This window comes from Leopardus geoffroyi, chromosome C1 (assembly GCF_018350155.1).
Source record: "Leopardus geoffroyi isolate Oge1 chromosome C1, O.geoffroyi_Oge1_pat1.0, whole genome shotgun sequence".
Classification (NCBI taxonomy): domain Eukaryota; kingdom Metazoa; phylum Chordata; class Mammalia; order Carnivora; family Felidae; genus Leopardus; species Leopardus geoffroyi.
This window is the reverse complement of record NC_059328.1, coordinates 215,771,678-215,791,620: the sequence shown is the minus strand read 5'-3', so window position 1 is coordinate 215,791,620 and position 19,943 is coordinate 215,771,678. Positions and strand designations below refer to the sequence as shown.

The following is a 19,943-nucleotide window of genomic DNA, read 5'->3' as shown; positions in this document are numbered from 1 at the left end:
TCATTCACACGAAGCAAGAAAACACATTTATGAAGAACCTTTTATGCCCTGAGGCATCACAGCATTGAATCCTTTATGCGTCACAGCATTGAATCCTTACCACAACCCATGAGGAATTCTTTGCTAGCGTTTTAGCATCAGAGAATTCGGTGCAGAAAAAAGGATAATTGGCTCAAGGTCACGCGGTGAGCAGGCAGCCGAGCCAAGGTGGGATGCGGGGCTGGTTCCAACGAACCTGCTTTTTACTTGTTCTTACATCCTTCCTCTGTTCGCTGTCTCTGTTCCGCAGAAGGTCAGTGCTTTAATTATAAGCGACAGCAGCAACTATCTAACCAATGAAGAGTTAGATTCTTTCTTCTCTCGGCAGCGGGCAACAGAGGAAAGGCAGAGGGACAGGATGAGAGGTGGGCGGCACGAAAAATGTCTCTTTGGGTCCGGGCACATCTTCTATGGGAAAGATCAGGGGTCCGCTCATTCACTCCCTCCCTCATTAACTAACATTCATCGAGGACCTCCTCCTGCATTCAGAGCCGCTGGGGGCTGCTCCCCGTGTTTGGAAACCCAGCCTTGATGGTACAAAACACTCGAGACTCAGAGCGGATGAACCCCCGATTGGATGGGAAGGCCCTACATCAACAGTCTCACGGAGGAGTCGATCGGATGGCCACGTGTGCTCGTGCCCGGGGTCACCTGCCAACAGCTACAACACAACAGCCTTCATTGCTGCGGCCACTCAGGTGGGCTCCCAGGCTCATGGGAACACCGAAGGGGGCGACAGCCTCTCTTAGAGCCTCTACCAACTATTGCCAAAGCTAAAAATACAAAACGAAATGCTACCACCCTGGGGACCCGCTCAAGGGACCAAGCCCGAGCTACTTGCCAAATTCTTCCTGCTCGCACACCATTTCTGAGAATCGCAAGATGAAAACAACTTTAATAATGAACTAGTGAGCATTTGTTTGTTTGTTGTAATGGTTGTTAATAATTTATTTTCCAACCCGGAAGCAAAAACGGAGGGGAAATAGATACTTACGTGGCTTTGGAATCTTTGGTAAAGAAGACACATTCCCGTTTCTTAAAATTTGCTTGAATAAAATTCACCAAGTCCTTTGGAGAAAGAACGTTGGACAGCATATCACTAATAACAGCATAACACACTGCTGTTATTAACAAATACGAAAGATGATCTAAACCTACTGCAAAGGCTTTAAGAATTTACCACGTATTCATAGCACCCAGCGTCCATCCATGTTCTTAGAGTACCCGACGGTTTTTAAAAGAGACATACATTTAAATTTTATAACTAAATGAGAATTTTTCTAAAAGTCAACTTGGAGTTATCTTGTAATAAATGTCATGATACACATACAAATTATGTTTTCCCGTCTCTAGGACTACCTAGGGAATTTATGCATTTGTTGATAGTTTACCATAAATAATGTATCAAAGCAGATTCTCTGTCCTCTTACACTTGCTTTTCTAAAGAAGACATATTTCAGAGATTCCTTCTGGGCTTGTATTTTCTCCCCCATGGGCAAGGTGGTAAGGCATATCCGGGACCTCATTCTGAGAAACAACCACAATTTTTTATACACCCAAAGCTTCCCTTTAGATGGGAAAGCAAACTATATGGAAAGAGATGAAAAATACATTGGAAAACACTACTTCTGGGACACAGTCGGTGGCTCAGTCAGTGAAGCGTCCGACTTTGGCTCAGGTCATGATCTCATGGTTCCTGAGCCCGAGCCCTGCGTCGGGCTCTGTGCTGATGGCTCAGCACTTTGGATTCACTGTCTGCCTCTTTCTGCCCCTTCCCCATTCACACTCTGTCTCTCTCTCTCTCTCTCAAGAATAAACATTAAAAAAAATTTTTTTATGGGAATGCAAGCTGGTGCAGCCACTCTGGAAAACAGTATGGAGGTTCCTCAAAAAACTAAAAATAGAACTACCCTACGACCCAGCAACTGCACTACTAGGCATTTATCCAAGGGATACAGGTGTGCTGTTTCGAAGAGACACATGCACCCCATGTTTATAGCAGCACTATCAACAATAGCCAAAGGATGGAAAGAGCCCAAATGTCCATCGATGGATGAATGGATAAAGAAGATGTGGTACAGAGATACAATGGAGTATTACTCGGCAATCAAAAAGAATGAAATCTTGCCATTGGCAACTACGTGGATGGAACTGGAGGCTATTATGCTAAGAGAAATTAGTCAGAGAAAGACAAAAATCATATGACTTCACTCATATGAGGAATTTAAGACACAGAACAGATAACATAAGGGAAGGGAAACAAAAATAATATAAAAACAGGGAGGGGGACAAAGCAGAAGAGACTCATAAATATGCAGAACAAACTGAGGGTTACGAGAGGGGTTGTGGGAGGGGGGATGGGCTAAATGGATAAGGGGCACTAAGGAATCCACTCCTGAAATCATTGTTGCACCTAATTTGGATGTAAATTTTAAAAAGTAAAAAATAAAATTAAAAAAAAGTTTTTTAATAAACATTAAATAAATAATTTTTAAAATTTTAAAAAGAAGAAACCACTACACTCTTCAAGTGGAAGGACAGAATTGCAACATACACAATTGGTAGAGAGACCATATATAAAGGACTTCAAATCTGGAACAACAGGACAGACAACCTACGGGGAAAATGGCAAAAGATGTGAGCACAGAGCACGTGTGAAGAGAGGCTCACCGGCATCGGTCATGAGGCGAACGTGAAGCGAAACCACCGTGACTTCTCACTTCCCCGGGGAACCAGGTTGGAAAAATCAAAAAGGCAACTGACGCGGAGAGTGATGAAGGGGAAGGCAGTGGGGCCTCGCGCGCCCTAGGGGTGGGTGAGCACATTGGCGCGACCACTCTGCAAAATGGTCTACCGTGGCCAGCAAATCACGCCCCTAGAAAGCGCCCCCGGTTGGAGAGAGAGGTAGGTCTGTCCCACGAAACGTGAGCCCACAGGCTGAGAATGCCTGGCCACGGTGGTCAGCCTTCGGGGGGGGGGGGCTATCTTGCCCTGGGGAGGTGGGGCCGGCAGTCCAGACCCTCAGGTTTGGGTGCAGGGGGCAGGGTGCAGGCAGGTGCAGTTCTCAGACAATGTGGTGCAAGTCTGGCTTCCCAAGTCAGGCTGCTGGCACCAAAGCCAGCTGTGACTCCTCATCCCCGACAGCAGCTGCTCACGCATACGGGGGGGACAGGCAGCGTCTTGGCATGAAGTCCACGGTGCGCCCAGCAGTCGGCCCCTTACTCCCTTCTGAGACATCAGAGAAACAGGGACCACACGCCTCCTCTTCCCGGCCCTTCGAACGAAAGTTATCCCACAAACCCCGGGTCTTAAACCAGACCTCATGATGGAGAGGTGTCTACCCTTCACCCACCCAGCTTCACCCTAAGCACGTTTCCCAGGGAGCCCCAGCTCACACACCCCAAAATGTTCACGTGGCATTGCTCCTAATAGCAAAACGCAGAAACCCAAATGTTCCCCGTAGGCCGGATGAACACAACGGATCGTTGGACGGCAGTGAAAGGAATCGACACAGATGAATCTCGAAAATATAATGAGGAAGAAAAAAACAAGTTTCCCCAAGAATACTTGTAGAATTTCATATATGTCAACAACAGATAAAAGTAAATAATACATTGTTTAGGGATATATATATATATATATATATAGGAAGGAAGGAATGGGTCATAGAAAATTCAGGATTGCAGTCGCCTCTGGCAGGAGAGAGGGGACAACAGTGGGGGCAGGTGGGGGCCCTCCAAAGTCCTGGTGATACTCTGTTCCCTAAGCTGGTGGCCGGCACAAGAGTGTTCATTTTATTACTGTTCCTTAAGCTGGAAATTTACACTTACACATTCTTGTCCACAGACACTAAAAATACGGAAAGCAACGATGATTCCTACCCTCATCTGAATGCATAATTTTTGAAAGCCTTTGATGCCCTTCCTCCCTGATAATATTTTCTAACCTCTTAACTAATTCTGAATCTGCTTAACCACAAACGAAGAAGATTCAACAGATGTAGAAGCCAGCGAAATCAGTGGGCGTGGAGGGGCAGTGGTGTGAGCACGGCTCTGTGGCTAAAAATTCCCTCTGTTGCTAAAAATGCACTTCGCAGAAGGGTGCGTTCCTTTATTTTAATGTTTGTTTATTTTTGAGAGAGAGAGAGAGAGAGAGCACAAGTGGGGGAGAGACAGAGAGAGAGAGAGGGAGACACAGAATCCGAAGCAGGCTCCAGGCTCCAAGCTGCCAGCACAGAGCCCAAAAGGGGTGAAGTCGTCTGCTTAACCGGCTGAGCCACCCGAGTGCCCGCAAAAGTGTGTGCTCTTGAGGGGCGCAAACAGGGCTTTCTAGAACTAGGGCGTCCTTGGGTGGTCTCAGAAGTCCTACCCAGGGGGCTGCCAGCACTGCTGAAGGTGTGATCAGAAAAGCCGTCCAGAAATCCCTTGGGAGCCATGGAGTGGCCTTGTCCCACCGGCAGCCTTGGTCCATCGCCCAGAGGCATCAAAGCCCCATCCAAACCCAGAGTGAGATGGGTAACGGCCTTCCCCGCCTTCCCCGGAGGTCTCTCATTGCTGAGGCTGGGGGACAGGCCCCCTCGTCTTTGCCCACCGTTTGTTTCTGCAGGGCCAGGGCTAAGGTGAGGCCAGGGGCAAAATGTAGGGGGCGCGGGGGGGCTCTGTGTCGGGGATGGACAAGTGCAGGAGGAGTGCCTGAGAGCCAACACTGCCTTAAATACGCGGGGGCCGGGGGGTGGGTGTTTTTGCGCCCTTGTATGTTTGTTCAGAGCTCCCTGGTAGCTCACAAAGCCAGCCCCGTGTAACCACCGGTCAGACCCGCACCCTGATGGGCCCAGCACTGGAGCACCCTTCCCCATCCCTCCTCCGTCCTCTTTCCCACGGCAAGCCACCATCCTGACTTCCAACATCCCAGTCCAGGGGGACCGTTGGTATCAGACTGCAGCGTCGTCTTATTTCTGGACCAGTGAGCACATTCGATCTGCCTGGAGGGTGGGCACGAAGCCAGTGGAACCTGCCCCAGCAGGAGCACCGGGGACAGCGCAGAAGGGCCCCTGCTGGTCCCAGGAAGCAAGGACTGGCGAGTCCCTATGACCTCAGGACAGCGTGGACGCGGGGTTAGAATGGGAGACACGGGTGCCCCAGACAGCAGCCAGAAGCTGTGGCAAGATCAAATGAGAACCGAACAGAGATGCAGCTGTGGACTTGAAAGGAAGGACTTAGATTCGAGAGTCGTTTCTGGCGAACCCACAGGATTGGAAGCAGAAACACCAAGGATGAAACGAGGGTTAACAGGGCAGCATCGTAAATGTCAGGAGCGTCCATTAACAAAGGCATCTTTTCACAACTTATTAAGGTTACCACCTTTCAAATAAGGACGCTGGAGGGGCATCTGGGTGGCTCAGTCAGCTGAGAGTCCGACTTAGACTCAGGTCATGATGTCACCGTTTGTGAGTTTGAGCCCCAAATCAGGCTCAAGGCTGTCAGCAGAGAGCCCACTTGGGATCCTCTGTCCCCTTCTCTCTCTGCCCCTTCTCGACTGGGACTTGTGCAAGCTCGAGCTCTCTCTCTCTTTCTCGCAAAAATAAATAAACATTTAAAAAATAATAAAATAAAATAAAATAAAATAAAATAAAATAAAATAAAATAAAATAAGGATGCCGTTGGGGCGCATGGGTGGCTCAGTCGGTTCAGCGTCCGACTTCGGCTCAGGTCATGATCTCGCGGTTCGTGAGTTCGAGCCCCGCGTCGGGCTCTGTGCTGACAGCTCAGAGCCTGGAGCCTGCTTCGGATCCTGTGTCTCCCTCTCTCTCTGCACTTCCCCTGCTTATGCTCTGTCTCTCTCTGTCTCTCAAAAATAAATAAATGTTGAAAAAAAAATTTTTTAATAAAATAAAATAAGATGCTGCAAAAACAGCACAAAACAGAAAATGCTTCCATGTTTGACAAAACATAACCCACAGAACAACGTACTATACGTTGAGGTAGGGTCTTTTCAAAGAAGGAGTACGGGTCCCCAAATAACATAATGACCAAAGCGACGCCTTCAGACGGCCCAGCACCGCCTGCACTCACGCTTTCGCTGTAGGACACGTCCGTGCTGCGGGACGTGCTGGAGTACAGGGTCCGGGTACTGTCCAGCAGGCCGTTCCTTCTGTTCCTCATGCTGAGCCTGGCACCCTCGAAGGACATCTTTTCTGTGGAGAACAGGGTGGGGAGGGGGTTTAGCTTGAGTCGCAAACAGCAAAAGGACTTCACGAAAAGCCTCATCACAGGCCCTTTTGCAGAGGGCCCCTTGCTCTGCCCCAGGTCCCCCACCGGTCACTGCACCCCCGCCCTGCTCTTCTGGCCTCATCCCCCCTCACCCCTCCGGGACCTGCTTGACTTCCTGTCCTCACGGCCCCTCCGGCCTGGGGCAGGGCCCCCCTGGATGCTGCTCTCTGAGGCGGGGCCCCGCATCACAGACCACCACACTTCGGAGGTTCGCAGTGGCTGCTTCCAAGTTAGGGGCTTTGTAGTAAAACCATAAAGAACAAACCGTAACAATGGCTTATGTCAGCCGGAGGAGGGGGCCAGACTTTGAGAAGGATCCTGGCCTTGATCCTCCCCGTGGTAGCAGGGGCCGAGGGCCTGTGTGTCTAAGGTGGCTCTGGGACTCGGGGCCGGCACTTGGGCCCCAGGGATACCTGGCAATTCCCTCTCGGGCCTGGGAGCAGGCCATCAGCCCAGGGGACCGAGAAGCCTCAGCCGCCTTGCGGAGGATTCCGGGGCCGCCCCTGCTCTCCTGATGCCCAGACGCCCCCATCCCCACCTGCGGGGACTGCCTCGGACCCATGGGGAGGATTCCGGGGCCGCCCCTGCTCTCCTTACTTCCCAACCCCCTCATCAGACCTTCAGGGCCTCCCTCAGACCCGGAGCCCAGGTTGTAGACAGAAACACCCACGGCTACTCCCTCCACTTCCCTGTGTTGTCTGGCAGACACAGTAAACACATTTCTAGAACGAAAGCATCATCCTTCCTCCGGCACAAGGAAAGCATCTGTCCTCCTCCGGCACGAAGCTGCCACCCATGATGGCCACACCACACCCGGGGGCAAGTCCCACCTCCTCCCCGGTCGCTAGCCTCTCCAGGAGCCCACAACTGCCCCCGGGGCCCCACCCTCTGTCTGGAGCCTTCTTCCGCAGACCCTCTCTGTCTGTCTGTCTGTCTGTCTGTCTGCTCAACCTCGGGGCCTCACGTCTGCACCACTTCTGTGGGGAGGTGCCATGCGACCCCCAGGCAGAGGCGCGCCCCGCCCAGCTGCTGGAACCCCTGATTCGTTTAATGATCTGTTTGGCTCCTGGACCAGATCTGTGTTGTTCAGCATTATATGCCCAGGACCCGGCAAGGCACACAGGGGTGATCTGTACAAATATGTATTGAGCGAAAAATTTAAACGAATAAATAACACCCCCTGCTGACCCCGAAATCCTCCTCCTGCTTTCTCACAGCCTTCCCTGGGGGCGGAAAGGTCTGGACCCACCGCCCAGCCGGTGTTCTTGCTGTCTCCGGCTCAACGGCCCCTCCCAGGCAGCCTCAGAAGGCTCCCACCCCGCAGAGACTGGAAGCTTCTTTGAAACCCACTCAGAACAGCTGGTACAGGCTGTTTAAAACAATGAGTGCTTCTTTAACTTCTCTCCCCAGACATTTGAAAGAGAGGCTCGGAGTATTAATTGGTACTTTACATACATTATCGTAAAACCACAGATCAATCCTGCAAGGTATTTACTGTGATCCCCATACAGCAAATTGCTTCTAAGTAGGGCACCAATGGTCAAGAAATGATTTCATTTGCCCCACAATGAAAAACTGCTTTTTTTTTTTTTTTTCTGCAATGGGAAAAGGTGTTTTTTTTGCTTTTTAATCACATTTCGGTCAAACAAGACACAGGCAAGTCACGTAAGATGTGCAGGGGGCGGCCCTGTCCTGGCACGTCCAATGCCTACATGAGATATTTGTTTCCACCTGCTCTTCTGAGGCGAGCTGATGCTCAAGTCGATTAATTATGAGTTTTAGGCCTTCTTCACGACATCTTATGTCACAGGTGCTCTGGGTGATCATCCTGAACGGGGTCAGGGGTTAGGGCGTGGGGGAGAGAGGAGCCAGGCATTAGCAGAAGGGGCTATAGGGCAGAGGGCCACAGGGAAAGGGCAGAAGAGACACCCGGGGGGAGAGCCTGGAGAGTGAAAGGAGGGTATCCAAGGCCCCCATGCCCGGGAAAGGGCGAGTGAACTGGATAGGCTGACAGCCAGGAGGGGAGGAAGGAAGAAAAGTCACACCAGGGAGAAACCAGCCGATGCACTGGTGCTATGGAAAATAGGCTCGTATCACCAGGCCGGACAATTAGAAAACCCGGTAGAAAAAAACGGGCTAAGGGCTGAAATCCAAATCCATCAAAGAGGGAGCACAAATTGCTAAAAAACGTGAAAACAGACTAATCTTCCTTTCTCATAAAAGCCATAAAAGGCCCATAACAATGAAACTCCACGAGGAGGTGTTTTCAGATGATAATATTTGATGGTGGGAGGATGGTGATGAGACAGACAATGCCAGACGACTGGGTGGGGTGAAAACCCTTTTATGGCCTTCAAAGCAACTTGGCAGTAAAGTAGCAAGGCATTTAAATACTGTCACCCCAGGGAACCAGCTTTGGAGACCCTAGATAAAAGGAAGAGTCAGAAACACAGAAAGTTGTACTGAAAAGCTGTTGATCGCAGAGTTCTTTCTAACAGGGGCAATCAGAAACAACCTAAATTTCCATTCATAGAACATTCCACCCAAAAAAAGTAAAAGGGTGGTGCCATTAAGGGGGTATAACTTAATGACATGGAGAAATTATTATGATTTGTTCCAAATAGGGGGAAAGAAAGAAAGAAAGAAAGAAGGAAAGAAAGAAAGAAAGAAAGAAAGAAAGAAAGAAAGAAAGAAAGAAAAAAAGAAAGCAGGCGGCGAGGAATCCTGGTAGTTAAGAGACACAGCTTCACGGACCGGCTCTCGGATGAACCACCAGGCCGCAGACCTTGAGTGGGTCCTTCACCCTCCTGGCCTCCTTATGAAGGCGGCTCAGCGCCTGCAGGAAAGGCATCTGCCTCCGTAGGGAATGTAAATGCCTTACAGATGATGTGCAGAAGGCACCCGGGAGTAAATACACCGAAATGCTAATCACTATATGCTAACGCGGGGGGAGCATAAGTAAATACAAATACAAGCAAAAGTAAATACATTGCTTGTGCCGTCTTCAAAATACACTTAATAAACAGGATAAGCCACGAGAGGCTGGGCAAGGGGAAGATAAGCAGTGGCCATAACAATGGCAGTTTCAGCGATGGGGGTTGAGAGAGCTTGTAGACACCGGTGAAGACAACCCGTGTGGACCTCCCCTCCAGAGGAGCAAATGGGGGGGGGGGGGTGATGGCTGACTTGGGTCCTGTTTCAATCTCTCAGAAGAAAACTAGCAGACAGGGGGCAGGTATGATAACTGCGAGAATAAGGGCGTGAAGAAGAAGGGCTTTGTGGGGCAGGCAGGACTGCTGAAGCGGTCCCCACTAACATCACCAATCGGAGATAAATAACCAATCAAAGATCAAAGGAAAGGAAAGCCAACAATCACATATTGAATACGGATGAGAAACTTTGGCTGTTTCTTCTCCCTTGCGTCACAGTTTCTGAAACCCTTCCTGGATAAGGAAGTGATTGGTGTCCCTCTCCCGGCACCCTGGTCCTACGTGGCCTGCCTGACTCTTACTGCGGAGATGAAATAGGGACAATGTCCGGGTGTTCAGGGCTTCACTCAACAGCCGAGTCTAGAGTGTGTTTTCAAAGGGCGTCCTGGGGGCCTCCCTCTCAGCTAAGAGGGGCTGAGGGACGCCACACACACACACACATCGGTGGGAGCAGCACTGCCTTCGCCCCATTCACGCCTCCAAGGTCCTAGAAGGTCCTAGAAGGTTCTAGAAGGTGGCCTCTGTAGAAAGGTTTCTGCTGTTGAAGAGCAGCTAGAATCCAGCTCCTGAGCTCTGGTCTGCTCTGCACACCTGCTCCCCATCACCCAACGGCACTGGCAGACAGGGGTCATCTGAAGCCTCAGTCTCTTGGAATCGATAAGAGAGCCACTACTGAACTTGAGGAAAAGTAAGTTTGTCGATGGTTTACCATGCCCCGAAAGTTGCAAGTGATGGATTTATCCATGACAACCCCCAACGAATGGGAGTTGGAGTTTCACATACAACTTGGGAAATATGATTGCGTCACTCCGAAACTAGAATGCAACGGAAAACGTTATACAACCATGGCATCCAAGTGTATGGTGTTGAAGCCTCACCAGAACTGCCTTTCGGATACTGCTTCTTTCCAGGGATCCGATCTGCAGTATTTGGGATTCACATGACAGAGACACGGGCTTCCCACCCATTTGGAGGGCACTGGAGTTTGATGCTTAAAAGTGTGAGTTTCAAGTCTAGGACCATCTCTTTATTTTCTCTTTAACTCAGAGTGTATTTCTTCAAATTCATGGAACTCTGGGCTAGGAGTCGGAAAGCAAAGTCAAGAAAATGACGGCCCGTGATGTGGATAGAACTTCTCTGATAGAATCCACCAGTAAAATGACAGCAAGGGCACCCCACGGTGTGTAATAACCATATTTGAAGGGGGTGATTTCTTGTAACGCAGACCCTCCATTCACTGTGCCATTCGTCTCAAAAATCGTGGGGTTGGCAAACACATCAGGAAAGCTCAAACATCATACCACAGGCCAGGGAGTCAAAAGTTCGGGCAAAACCAAGAGAAATATTTGTCTTTAATAACAAAAAGTTCAACGTCAAGAGGAATTCAAGTCAACACGCCGAGAAACGCCTGTTTATACAATCAAACTTCTAGGGAAGGGCAGGCACCTGGTGGCTCAGTCGGTTAAGAGTGTGACTCTTGGGGCGCCTGGGTGGCGCAGTCGGTTAAGCGTCCGACTTCAGCCAGGTCACGATCTCGCGGTCCGTGAGTTCGAGCCCCGCGTCGGGCTCTGGGCTGATGGCTCAGAGCCTGGAGCCTGTTTCCGATTCCGTGTCTCCCTCTCTCTCTGCCCCTCCCCCGTTCATGCTCTGTCTCTCTCTGTCCCAAAAAAATAAATAAACGTTGAAAAAAAAAATTAAAAAAAGAGTGTGACTCTTGATTTCGGCTCCGGTCATGATCTCCTGGTTTGTGAGTTGGAGCCCGGCGTCAGGCTCTGCACTGACAGTGTGGTGCCTGCTTGGGATTCTCTGTCTCGTTCTCTCTCTCTGCCCCTCCCTGGCTCATGTGCACTCTCTCTCTCTCTCTTTCTCTCTCAGTCAATAGATGAACTTAAAGAGAAATAATAATCAAACCTCCAGGGAGATGAAGACTGTGTGGTAGAAAAACAAAACAAAACAAAACAAAACAAAAGCAAAGGTTTGGAGTCAGGAAAAACCAAGCTTGACACAAGGCTCAAGCAGCATCGGCCTGTGGATGGTCAGCATTACATGGGACGAGCCCACAGCAGCTCAGCACAGTGCTTGGGTGACATTAGCTTCGGTGCTTCTGTCCTTACTGCCACCATGAGTGTAGGGACTTCAAAAGAAGAATGAATAAGGTGTCACAGGAAAAGCAAAATGGCAGGAAACACCACCGATTCTTAAGCATCGTGACCTCCTCCCCTGCCTCGCCCACGAGGGAAACGTTTCATCTGCTCAGCTCCTGGGGCTCATGGGGAGTGAAAAAAGGAGAGAAGCCTAGAAAAGCTGAATAGACTTCTATTCCAAAGGACCCAGAGCCAGTCACAGGAGAACAAATGTGGAAAATGGGAGGGGGAGGCTCCGGAGAGATGGTAGGGGTGTATGAGGGGAGCCGGGTGCACAGGGATGCCGCCGTGAGTAAGGCCGTCGTGAGAGAGGTAGACAGCATCTTTTGGACTTTTTTCTGAGTTCAACCATTCCTCTCAGTTATCTATTGCCGTGTCGGAAATTACGTCAGAACATAACTACTAAAAACAGCACGTACTTTGATCTCACAGTTCCTGCAAATCAGGAACCTAGGCACAGTTGAGGTGGGTTCTCTGCTGTCGAGGTACAAGCAGAGGCTGGGGTCTCATCTGAAGGCTGGACGGGGGAAGGCCCTGCTTCCAAGCGCACGTGGTCGTCAGCAGGGTTGAGTTCCTAGGGTCCTCAGGACCTCACTGGCCGGTGGCTGGAGGCCACCCTCAGTTTTGGTTCTGTGGGCCCTCCTATGCGGCAACTTGCTTGGTCAAAGCATGCCAGCCCATAAGGTAATAGAATCTGCCACAAGGCAAAGTCGCTGGCTTTTGTAATGTCATCATGCGAGTGACATCCCAAATCACCTTTGCCATATTCTACCATGAGAAGCAAGTCACCGAGTCCTGCCACATTCCAGGGGAGGGGACCACACACGGACACAAACACCAAAAGGCAGGGGTCCTTCGGGGCCATCTCAGAAGCCTGCCTGCCACCGTGTCCTTTCATTCACATTTATTTCCAATGCTCTTGCTATGTTGGACCTACATATCTTTTGAATAAAATATTGTGCAAGACCAGTCCTAAGACTCTTCAATTTTATTTGGGTCCCGTACATGGAAAAATCAAGGCGGGACCCCCTAAGGTATCTGATTGAGCAGCAATGCTAAGGAGGAAATCCGAGTAGCTTTAGGAAAGAATGACAGAGCCCCCGCAAACCTGACCCTCACTGCACCAAGTCAGTGTTGGGTCAAGTTTGTTCATCTGCCCGCTGCCTTCAGGTTACTCTCTGGATGACTGTCACCCAACTTCCCCCAGCCCCATGGCAGTCCATGTAATCCGGGAATTAGACCCAGCTTGTTATTATCAAGCTATTCTTTTTAGATTGTATATTCTTATGTATGAGAATACTTTTTATGTCTATGTTTTCGACCCTCTTTCAGACTCAACCCTCCATGTATCACTGGCGTCTCGGTGGGAGTCCATTCATACTGGACTTCTCCACCCTGGATTCATCTGTCTGCATCGGCAGGAAGTCCCTGGGGATGATTTGAGAGGAGCGACTCACAGGAGGTGTACATGGGGTACATTTTATTCATGTGAATGTCTTTTCGCACGTGAAGAATTTGACAACATTCTCCCCCCACCGTAGAACCTGTTCCGTTCTTATTAGACTTTTGGTCTTGTAAAAGAAAACCCTGAGGGCAGCCTCATTTTTATTCTTTCTTCCCAGCATTTATTTGCCTTTCCCTCTTCTTCTATTTTTTTTTATATTTATTTATTTTTGAGAGGTGGGGGGTGGGGGGTGGGGAGAGGCAGAGAGAGAGAGAGGGAGACACAGAACCTGAAGCAGGCTCCAGGCTCTGAGCTGTCAGCACAGCAGGGCTCGAACTCCCCAATGGTGAGATCATGACCTGAGCCTAAGTTAGAGGCTTAAGGGATTGAGCCACCCAGGCGCCCCTCCCCCTTGTTCTTAAATGCTAATATTTTATTGACTCCTGCTAGCTAGTGGCCTAAAATGTTTACTTTGTGAACTCTTTTTACACGCAAACTCAGGTTTGGTTGTTTTGGTTTTTTTGCAGCTCTGCGAAGTCTGTTGTTGGTGTTTTATTATTGTGTTCTGATTACAGCCCGCCCTGGGTGTGAATGGCTCCAGGGAGCATGTCGCCTCCCCAGTCAGTCCCCGTAATGTGTAATGAAGGCAGTTGTGACCAAGACAGGAGGGGGTTTGCTCAGAAAAGGAGTCTCACGACCCAGCAGCGAAGTGCCTTCCCGAACTGACTCCAGTCCTCTTTGTGCACGAAACTGGCACCCTCCTCAGGGGTGGCAAACACGGGCACCATCGTGGCACCCAACATCAAACCAGAGAATGTGCTCAGCTGTCTGGTGGACACGAGCTCAGTGTCCTACACAGTGACCCCTGGCAGAGTGGGAACAGCACAGGCTGAGGCTGAGGACATCGTGAGGCTCTGCCCCATCAACTCTCCAACCCGGACAGGAGCCCCTCGGGGCAACCGCGCCACCCCTTGCTGTGGCCATCATGTGTGGAGCCACGGGGAACACGGATAGATGTGCCATGAAAGTAACACGCCTTTCAGAAGAAGAAAATGATCCCTGTAGAGGAGGCACCATAGTCAAAAGGTCAACAGGATAAATCTTCCTCCCTGGGCTAATGAAAGAATTGGGTCTTTAGTACAAAAAAGTCCCACCAAGGGGTGCCTGGGTGGTTCAGTCAATTAAGCATCCGACCCTTTTTTTTTTAACTTTTATTTATTTTTGAGAGACAAAGACAGAGCATGAGCAGGGGAAGGGCAGAGAGAGAGGTAGATGCAGAGTCTGAAGCAGGCTCCAGGCTCCAGGCTCGAAGCTATCAGCACAGAGCCCGACACGGGGCTTGAACTCACAAACTGTGAGATATCATGCCCTGAGCCCAAGTTGGACACTTCACCAGCTGAGCCACCCAGGTGCCCAAAGTGTCTGACTCTCGATTTCGGCTCAGGTCGCGATCTCATGGTTCGTGAGTTCGAGCCAGGCTAAAACAGTGTGGAGACTGCTTGGGATTCTCTCTCTCCCTCTCTCTCTCTCTCTCTCTCTGCCCCTCCCTTGCTGGCTCTCTCTGTTTCTCTCAACATAAATAAACTTTAAAAAAAAAAGAAGTTCCACCGAGTCTCATGCCAGGCAAAATTAACTGGCTTAGAGGTGTCTTGGTGAAATCATTCAAGGATAAGAATAAACACAAAACTGTACGAGCAGAAAAAAATAAGGTATGAGAGGGAGGGAAGTAAGCCTGGCATCAAACTTCTCCTCGGTGGCACCGTAAGCCGGAAGATGAAGCATATGTGTATTTTTTAGAGAGAAAAGATGGTGATCTAGGAATTACATCCTCAGCCAATTCAGCTGTGAGCGCCCCAGAGAGGCGCGCTCGGGAACCAGAGAGCAGGGGACAGGGAGCCACCCACAGGGCTTGAACCAGTTCTGGAAGGGGGCGGGGTGGGGGAAGAATCTAAATAATACATGGAAAGGCGTCTGGCTGGCTCAATCCATTGAGCATCCAACTTGGGCTCAGGTCATGATCTCTCGGTCCGAGGGTTCGAGCCCTGCGTCAGGCTCTGTGCTGACAGCTCGGAGCCTGGAGCCTGCTTCAGGATCTGTGTCTCCCTCTCTCTGTGCCCCTCTCCCACTCTCTCTCTCTCTCTCTCAAAAATAAACATTAAAAAAATAATAAATAGATAATAAATGGAGGAGACATGGGAACAACCTGTTTGCCTCGCCGTCCAAATGTGTATTTTGTCCTAGTGCATAAAGTTTGGAAGAGACTTACTGAAAGTTTGCTGGGTACAAAGGAAGCAAACAGCAATTCGCGAGCAGAGGGTAAAAGGAGAGAGACTCCAGACGCGGGGCTGACCCAGCACATGGAAAGCCAGCCTGCTGGGGCTGCTAGAAACTTCCTGCAGCCTGATCTCGCTGGGGACCTAAGCAAAGGGGTGAGCACGGTCAGGTGCAAGCAAGATCAACCCCCCCCCCCACCCCATGCCCTGAGCCAGCAGCCTTCAGGGTACAAAGAGCTCCTGGGTCGGGGGAGGGGGTGGGGCCGGATGGGTGGGACGATAAAGGGGGCTCCTTCTAGCGACGGTGAAACAGTTCCGGAACCTGACTGGTGGTGGTGGTTACCCAAATGTGCTCCTGCTAAAATTGAATAAAATGACACACGCACAGAGGAGTACATCTCAGTGAGAAATCTGAGTGCAGTCTGTGGGTGATACTGATGTCCGTTTCCTGGATTGGACGCTAGAGCATAGCGCCCCGCCCCCCCCCCCCATCGGGGAAAAGGGGCGAAGGGACCCCTCGGCACTATTTTTCCAACTCCCTGTGAATCCACCATTATTTCCAAATAATGATTTGAAAGGGAAATGACTCCCGTGTAAAAGGAACACTGGGCCACACAGGGGAAGCCACCCCAGACGGAACCCGGCGCCCCCAACGCACCAGCCTGGGGGCCTGTTGCCTCTAAGGCCTTGAACGCTCTCGTGGAAGTTGCTCAGGGCAAGCGGTTCCCGGAGCGATGGGCCCCAGGGTACAGGCACCTGAGAGGCTGGCCAGATCGAGGACTTACCCGTTTAACTGTGCGTGATCTCAGCTTTCAGAGTCTTAGCAATCTCTCGATTATTTTTATTGATGGCCCTGACACTCAAAGATGGCGGACGGATGTTGCCTGAGTAAAGAATTAAGACCCAAATGGACTCTGAAATGCCATTGGCGGTTTCACAGTTTCACAGTGGGATCGCGAAGGCATAGATGCTCGCACACATCAGGCCCCACGGCAGTTCCCAACCAAAGACCCACGGTGTCTCCAGGTGCCCACGCAGAGAAACACATGTTCTCTGCACAGACTGAATGGCTGGGGGCCTCATTAAAACTCAGCTTGCGGGGCCCCCGAAACTGCTCGTCAGCTCCGAGGTGGCCCACAGCCTCTGCATCTCTAACAAGTTCCCAGGTGCCGCTGGGGCCCCTGGTCAGGGGATCCCATTTACAGCACCAGCGACCTCACCCAGGACACTGCGAATAGTCTCCATGACCCTCTCGTCTCTGGCTTCAAATCCCAGCTCTTCAGCACTTATCATTGGATCTTTTTATTTATTTTTAGTGTTTATTTACTTTTTAGAGACAGAGAGACAGAGAGACAGAGCACAAGGGGGGGGGGGGGGAAGCAGAGAGAGAGGGAGACACAGAGGGGGGGGGAGCAGAGAGAGAGGGAGACACAGAATCCGAAACGGGCTCCAGGCTCCAAGCTGTCAGCACAGGGCCCGACGCGGGGCTCAAACTCACGAACCGCGAGATCATGACCTGAGCCGAAATCGGATGCTCAACCGACTGAGCCACCCGGGGCCCCGGGATCATTTTAAAACACAAGCATGTAACTGGGGTGCTTCAGAGACCATATCGTGTCAATTTGGGCTCGGGGTTCTTCTGTGGGTCATAACTTGAATTTATGGACAACGCAGTTTGTCCTGCAAACACACGAGACGCATCCCCATCAGCCGTGAACGGCCCCCTCGTGCCAGGAGAAAACAGTGGCCGCGTCTCACGCAAGGTCTGTTATGTGCCAGGCGCTATGCTGAGCTCTTAACCCTCAGTCCTCCTGTGAGTTAGATGATTCTTATTCCCCCGCTTAAACGGATGAGGAAACCAAGGCACAGAACGTTATGGATGCCACATTACCACCTCTCGGGGAAGAGACAGACTGTCATTTACACTCCATTCATACACCGTTAAAATTTAAATCGAGGAGTAGAAACCTCGAGGGGGAGAGGTTGGCCTAATGCTCTCTTCATTACTGGCGTTCACAGCTCATTCCGAATCATCTAGAAATCACCCATTCCTAACAGAATACTCCTGCATCCTGCGAGCCCGTTGCAAAACCAAAACCAAAACTCATATCTGCTACGCGATAGTCCGGGTGCAAGAAAAGAATTGGGCATGTGTTTAAAATTATGGTTTCCCTGCCTCTCGCCACCAGGGAGAGAGGTGGTCTTCAAGCAGGATGTGTTAGCTAAGTCTCCGTGTGGTAAAGGAGACCAGAGAGCAAGTTTTCCTTATGTCACCCGAAATGAGAGGGACTGTCTCGTTCGTGCTCCGAAAGAACGTTCCAAAGGGCCGGTGCCGAAGCCCGACCATCTCCACTGCCTCCACTCCCTCAATGAATCAATTATTCATAACGGTGAGTGATACTTGCAGAAGCTTCAAACAGAAATGACACCATGCGGAGACATCTTCTCCCTTTCCGTTCTCGCCCCAGCCCTGGAGGTTTACCCAAGAGTTACAGTGACCCCACAAGGGTTCACGTGCGCCTCGCCTCCCCCGTCTGGTTCACCCTGGAGGACTGAGATCGGTGTCGTCATGGGAATTATCCCGCTTTCCCAAGGGGCCATGGTTTTGTCAGCCACATTTTTGAAGTTTGCATCGATGGGTAAAAACTGGGGAATGGTGAAAACCCAGGGGAGATCCTAAAATCATTGATCCCAGGGTCTCCGGCCCCAGAGAGGAGAGAGGAGAGAGGTGAGTCCCAGCAGCAAATGAATTTGAAGGTGCTAGTTGCTGAGAGCCCCCTAGAATAAGGGGGAAAGACCAGGGGTCCCTCTATGCCTGGAGCCCTGTCATCTTCACGGGTACCAGGAATAACATCAATCGTTAGGCAAGACAAAGAAGATGAATACCGCGTGATACCAACTTTGTTCCAAATTTTAAAGAACCATAAATCAAAAGTCACAACCCTGAAAGAAAGTGCTTTACACTCTCGAGACTTCGAGGAGCCAAAACCCCTACCAGGAGCGGGTTTGTATTCTGCTGAAGAATCTTAACTCCGAGAAAGTCAGCGCCGGCAGTCATGGGCTCAAAACCGAATAGAAATGAAATTCTTTAATTATTCATCCAACCTCTCAGTGTTTCACTTTTGCTTCTAAAGAACACAAGCCATGAGCGTGTTCCGGAAGCTGACAAAAGGTAAGGGAGTACAGTGTGTAAAAATCAGTCAAATATCCTTTTCTCCTCCCATCGAAGACTGTTGACGCTTTGGACACGTTCTTTCTTGATGCTAATTTAGGCTCCCTCATCGTCTTGATTTAAGAAGAAACTGTTTGGTGACGTCCTCGATCATCCCATGTTTGGAGAACATAGGATCGCTTTAGACCCTCCGCTGCACAGTTAAGATGCCAGTGCATTTCTTAATAAAGCTCATTTGAGGAAATTTCTGACTCTGTCAATCGGGGGGGGGGGGGGGGACGCTGTAATTATATTTTAAATCATTCAGAAACCTGGCACAGATGGCTACACTTCTAAATACATCCAAACGAGTACCGTATTTATCTGTGGACTACCATCTCGCTTATCCCCTCAGCTCCCTGAGAAATTTCCCATCTTGTCTTCTGTTCCTTCCAAATCTTCACAGATTTCACATCTTCCCAGAAAATCTAAACGATGCCCTTCCCAAACACACCCTATTCATGCCAATTCTACGAGTCACAACAATCGCGACATTTACGGAGAGACAAAAAAAGCAAAGGTTGGTAACATACCAGCTGAGGTAGAATTTTTGTCCGGCAGGATTTGCTTGCGCTGGAAGGATCCTGCTGGCCTCCCCTTTCTTGCAGAGGAAGGAGGCTTTTATAATCTGAGCTTTCTCAGCCCCGCCCTCCTCCCCGAGGCTCTTGGAACGAGAGGGACAAAAAAATTTAATCAGCTAAGAGAAGACTCGAAAAGCCACGACGTAGCAATTTCGTGATCGCATCTGAGTGACCAGAGCATAACTAGAGAACACAGTACTTTAAGTGCTAACAGAGTAAACACAAACATTCTCTCTCTTGGCTTCCAATGTCAGTGTTAAGTCACGCTAGCATTTAATTTCTACAATTTATGGCACATCTTAAAAACCACAAATGAAATCGGAAATGTTCATTATGGAAGGTGATGACAAGATTAGTTAATAGGTGAAAAGCTTTTAATTGATTAGAAGAAAATCATAAAGGACATTTAATAAACTTTTTTTTTTTTTTGCAGTTTCTGTTCAATTTGTCTACACCAACTCAGCATTGGGCTAGCTGGGGTGTCGAGGGGTAGCAGGCTGTCTCAGCAAGGCTAGCTTCATTGACTTGTAGTAACGCCTACACCTTCTTAACACTTGGCCTTGGTAGTCACTCCACCAGCAAGGCTGAAAAGTAATCGTCGTCAGGGGGCGGCCATCAGCCGTCTTATTGAAATGATGCACCACAAACATCATTTCAATAGTTTTGTCATAGGTAATGCTCCTGGAGTGTTGGCTGATCTTCCTTTCTTTTTTTTTTTTTAAGATTCTTTTCAATGTTTATTTACTTATTTTGAGAGAGTGAGCCCGTGCCAT

At 49.8% G+C, this 19,943-nt stretch overlaps 1 protein-coding gene across 1 annotated transcript in view; it reads right to left on the bottom strand.

Annotated features, from left to right (window-relative positions):
- The window catches only part of LOC123596961 (transient receptor potential cation channel subfamily M member 8-like), a 38,972-nt gene extending 19,787 nt beyond the window's left edge, over positions 1–19,185 (bottom strand). The window contains exons 1-3 of the mRNA XM_045475162.1: positions 19,123–19,185; positions 6,111–6,232; positions 1,034–1,107 (exon numbers count right to left, since the gene is read on the bottom strand). Of these exons, the coding sequence (XP_045331118.1) occupies positions 1,034–1,107; positions 6,111–6,227 (191 nt within the window). The 5' untranslated portion in view covers positions 6,228–6,232; positions 19,123–19,185. The remainder of the gene's footprint in view (positions 1–1,033; positions 1,108–6,110; positions 6,233–19,122) is intronic.
- Between the last annotated feature and the right edge of the window lie 758 nt (positions 19,186–19,943).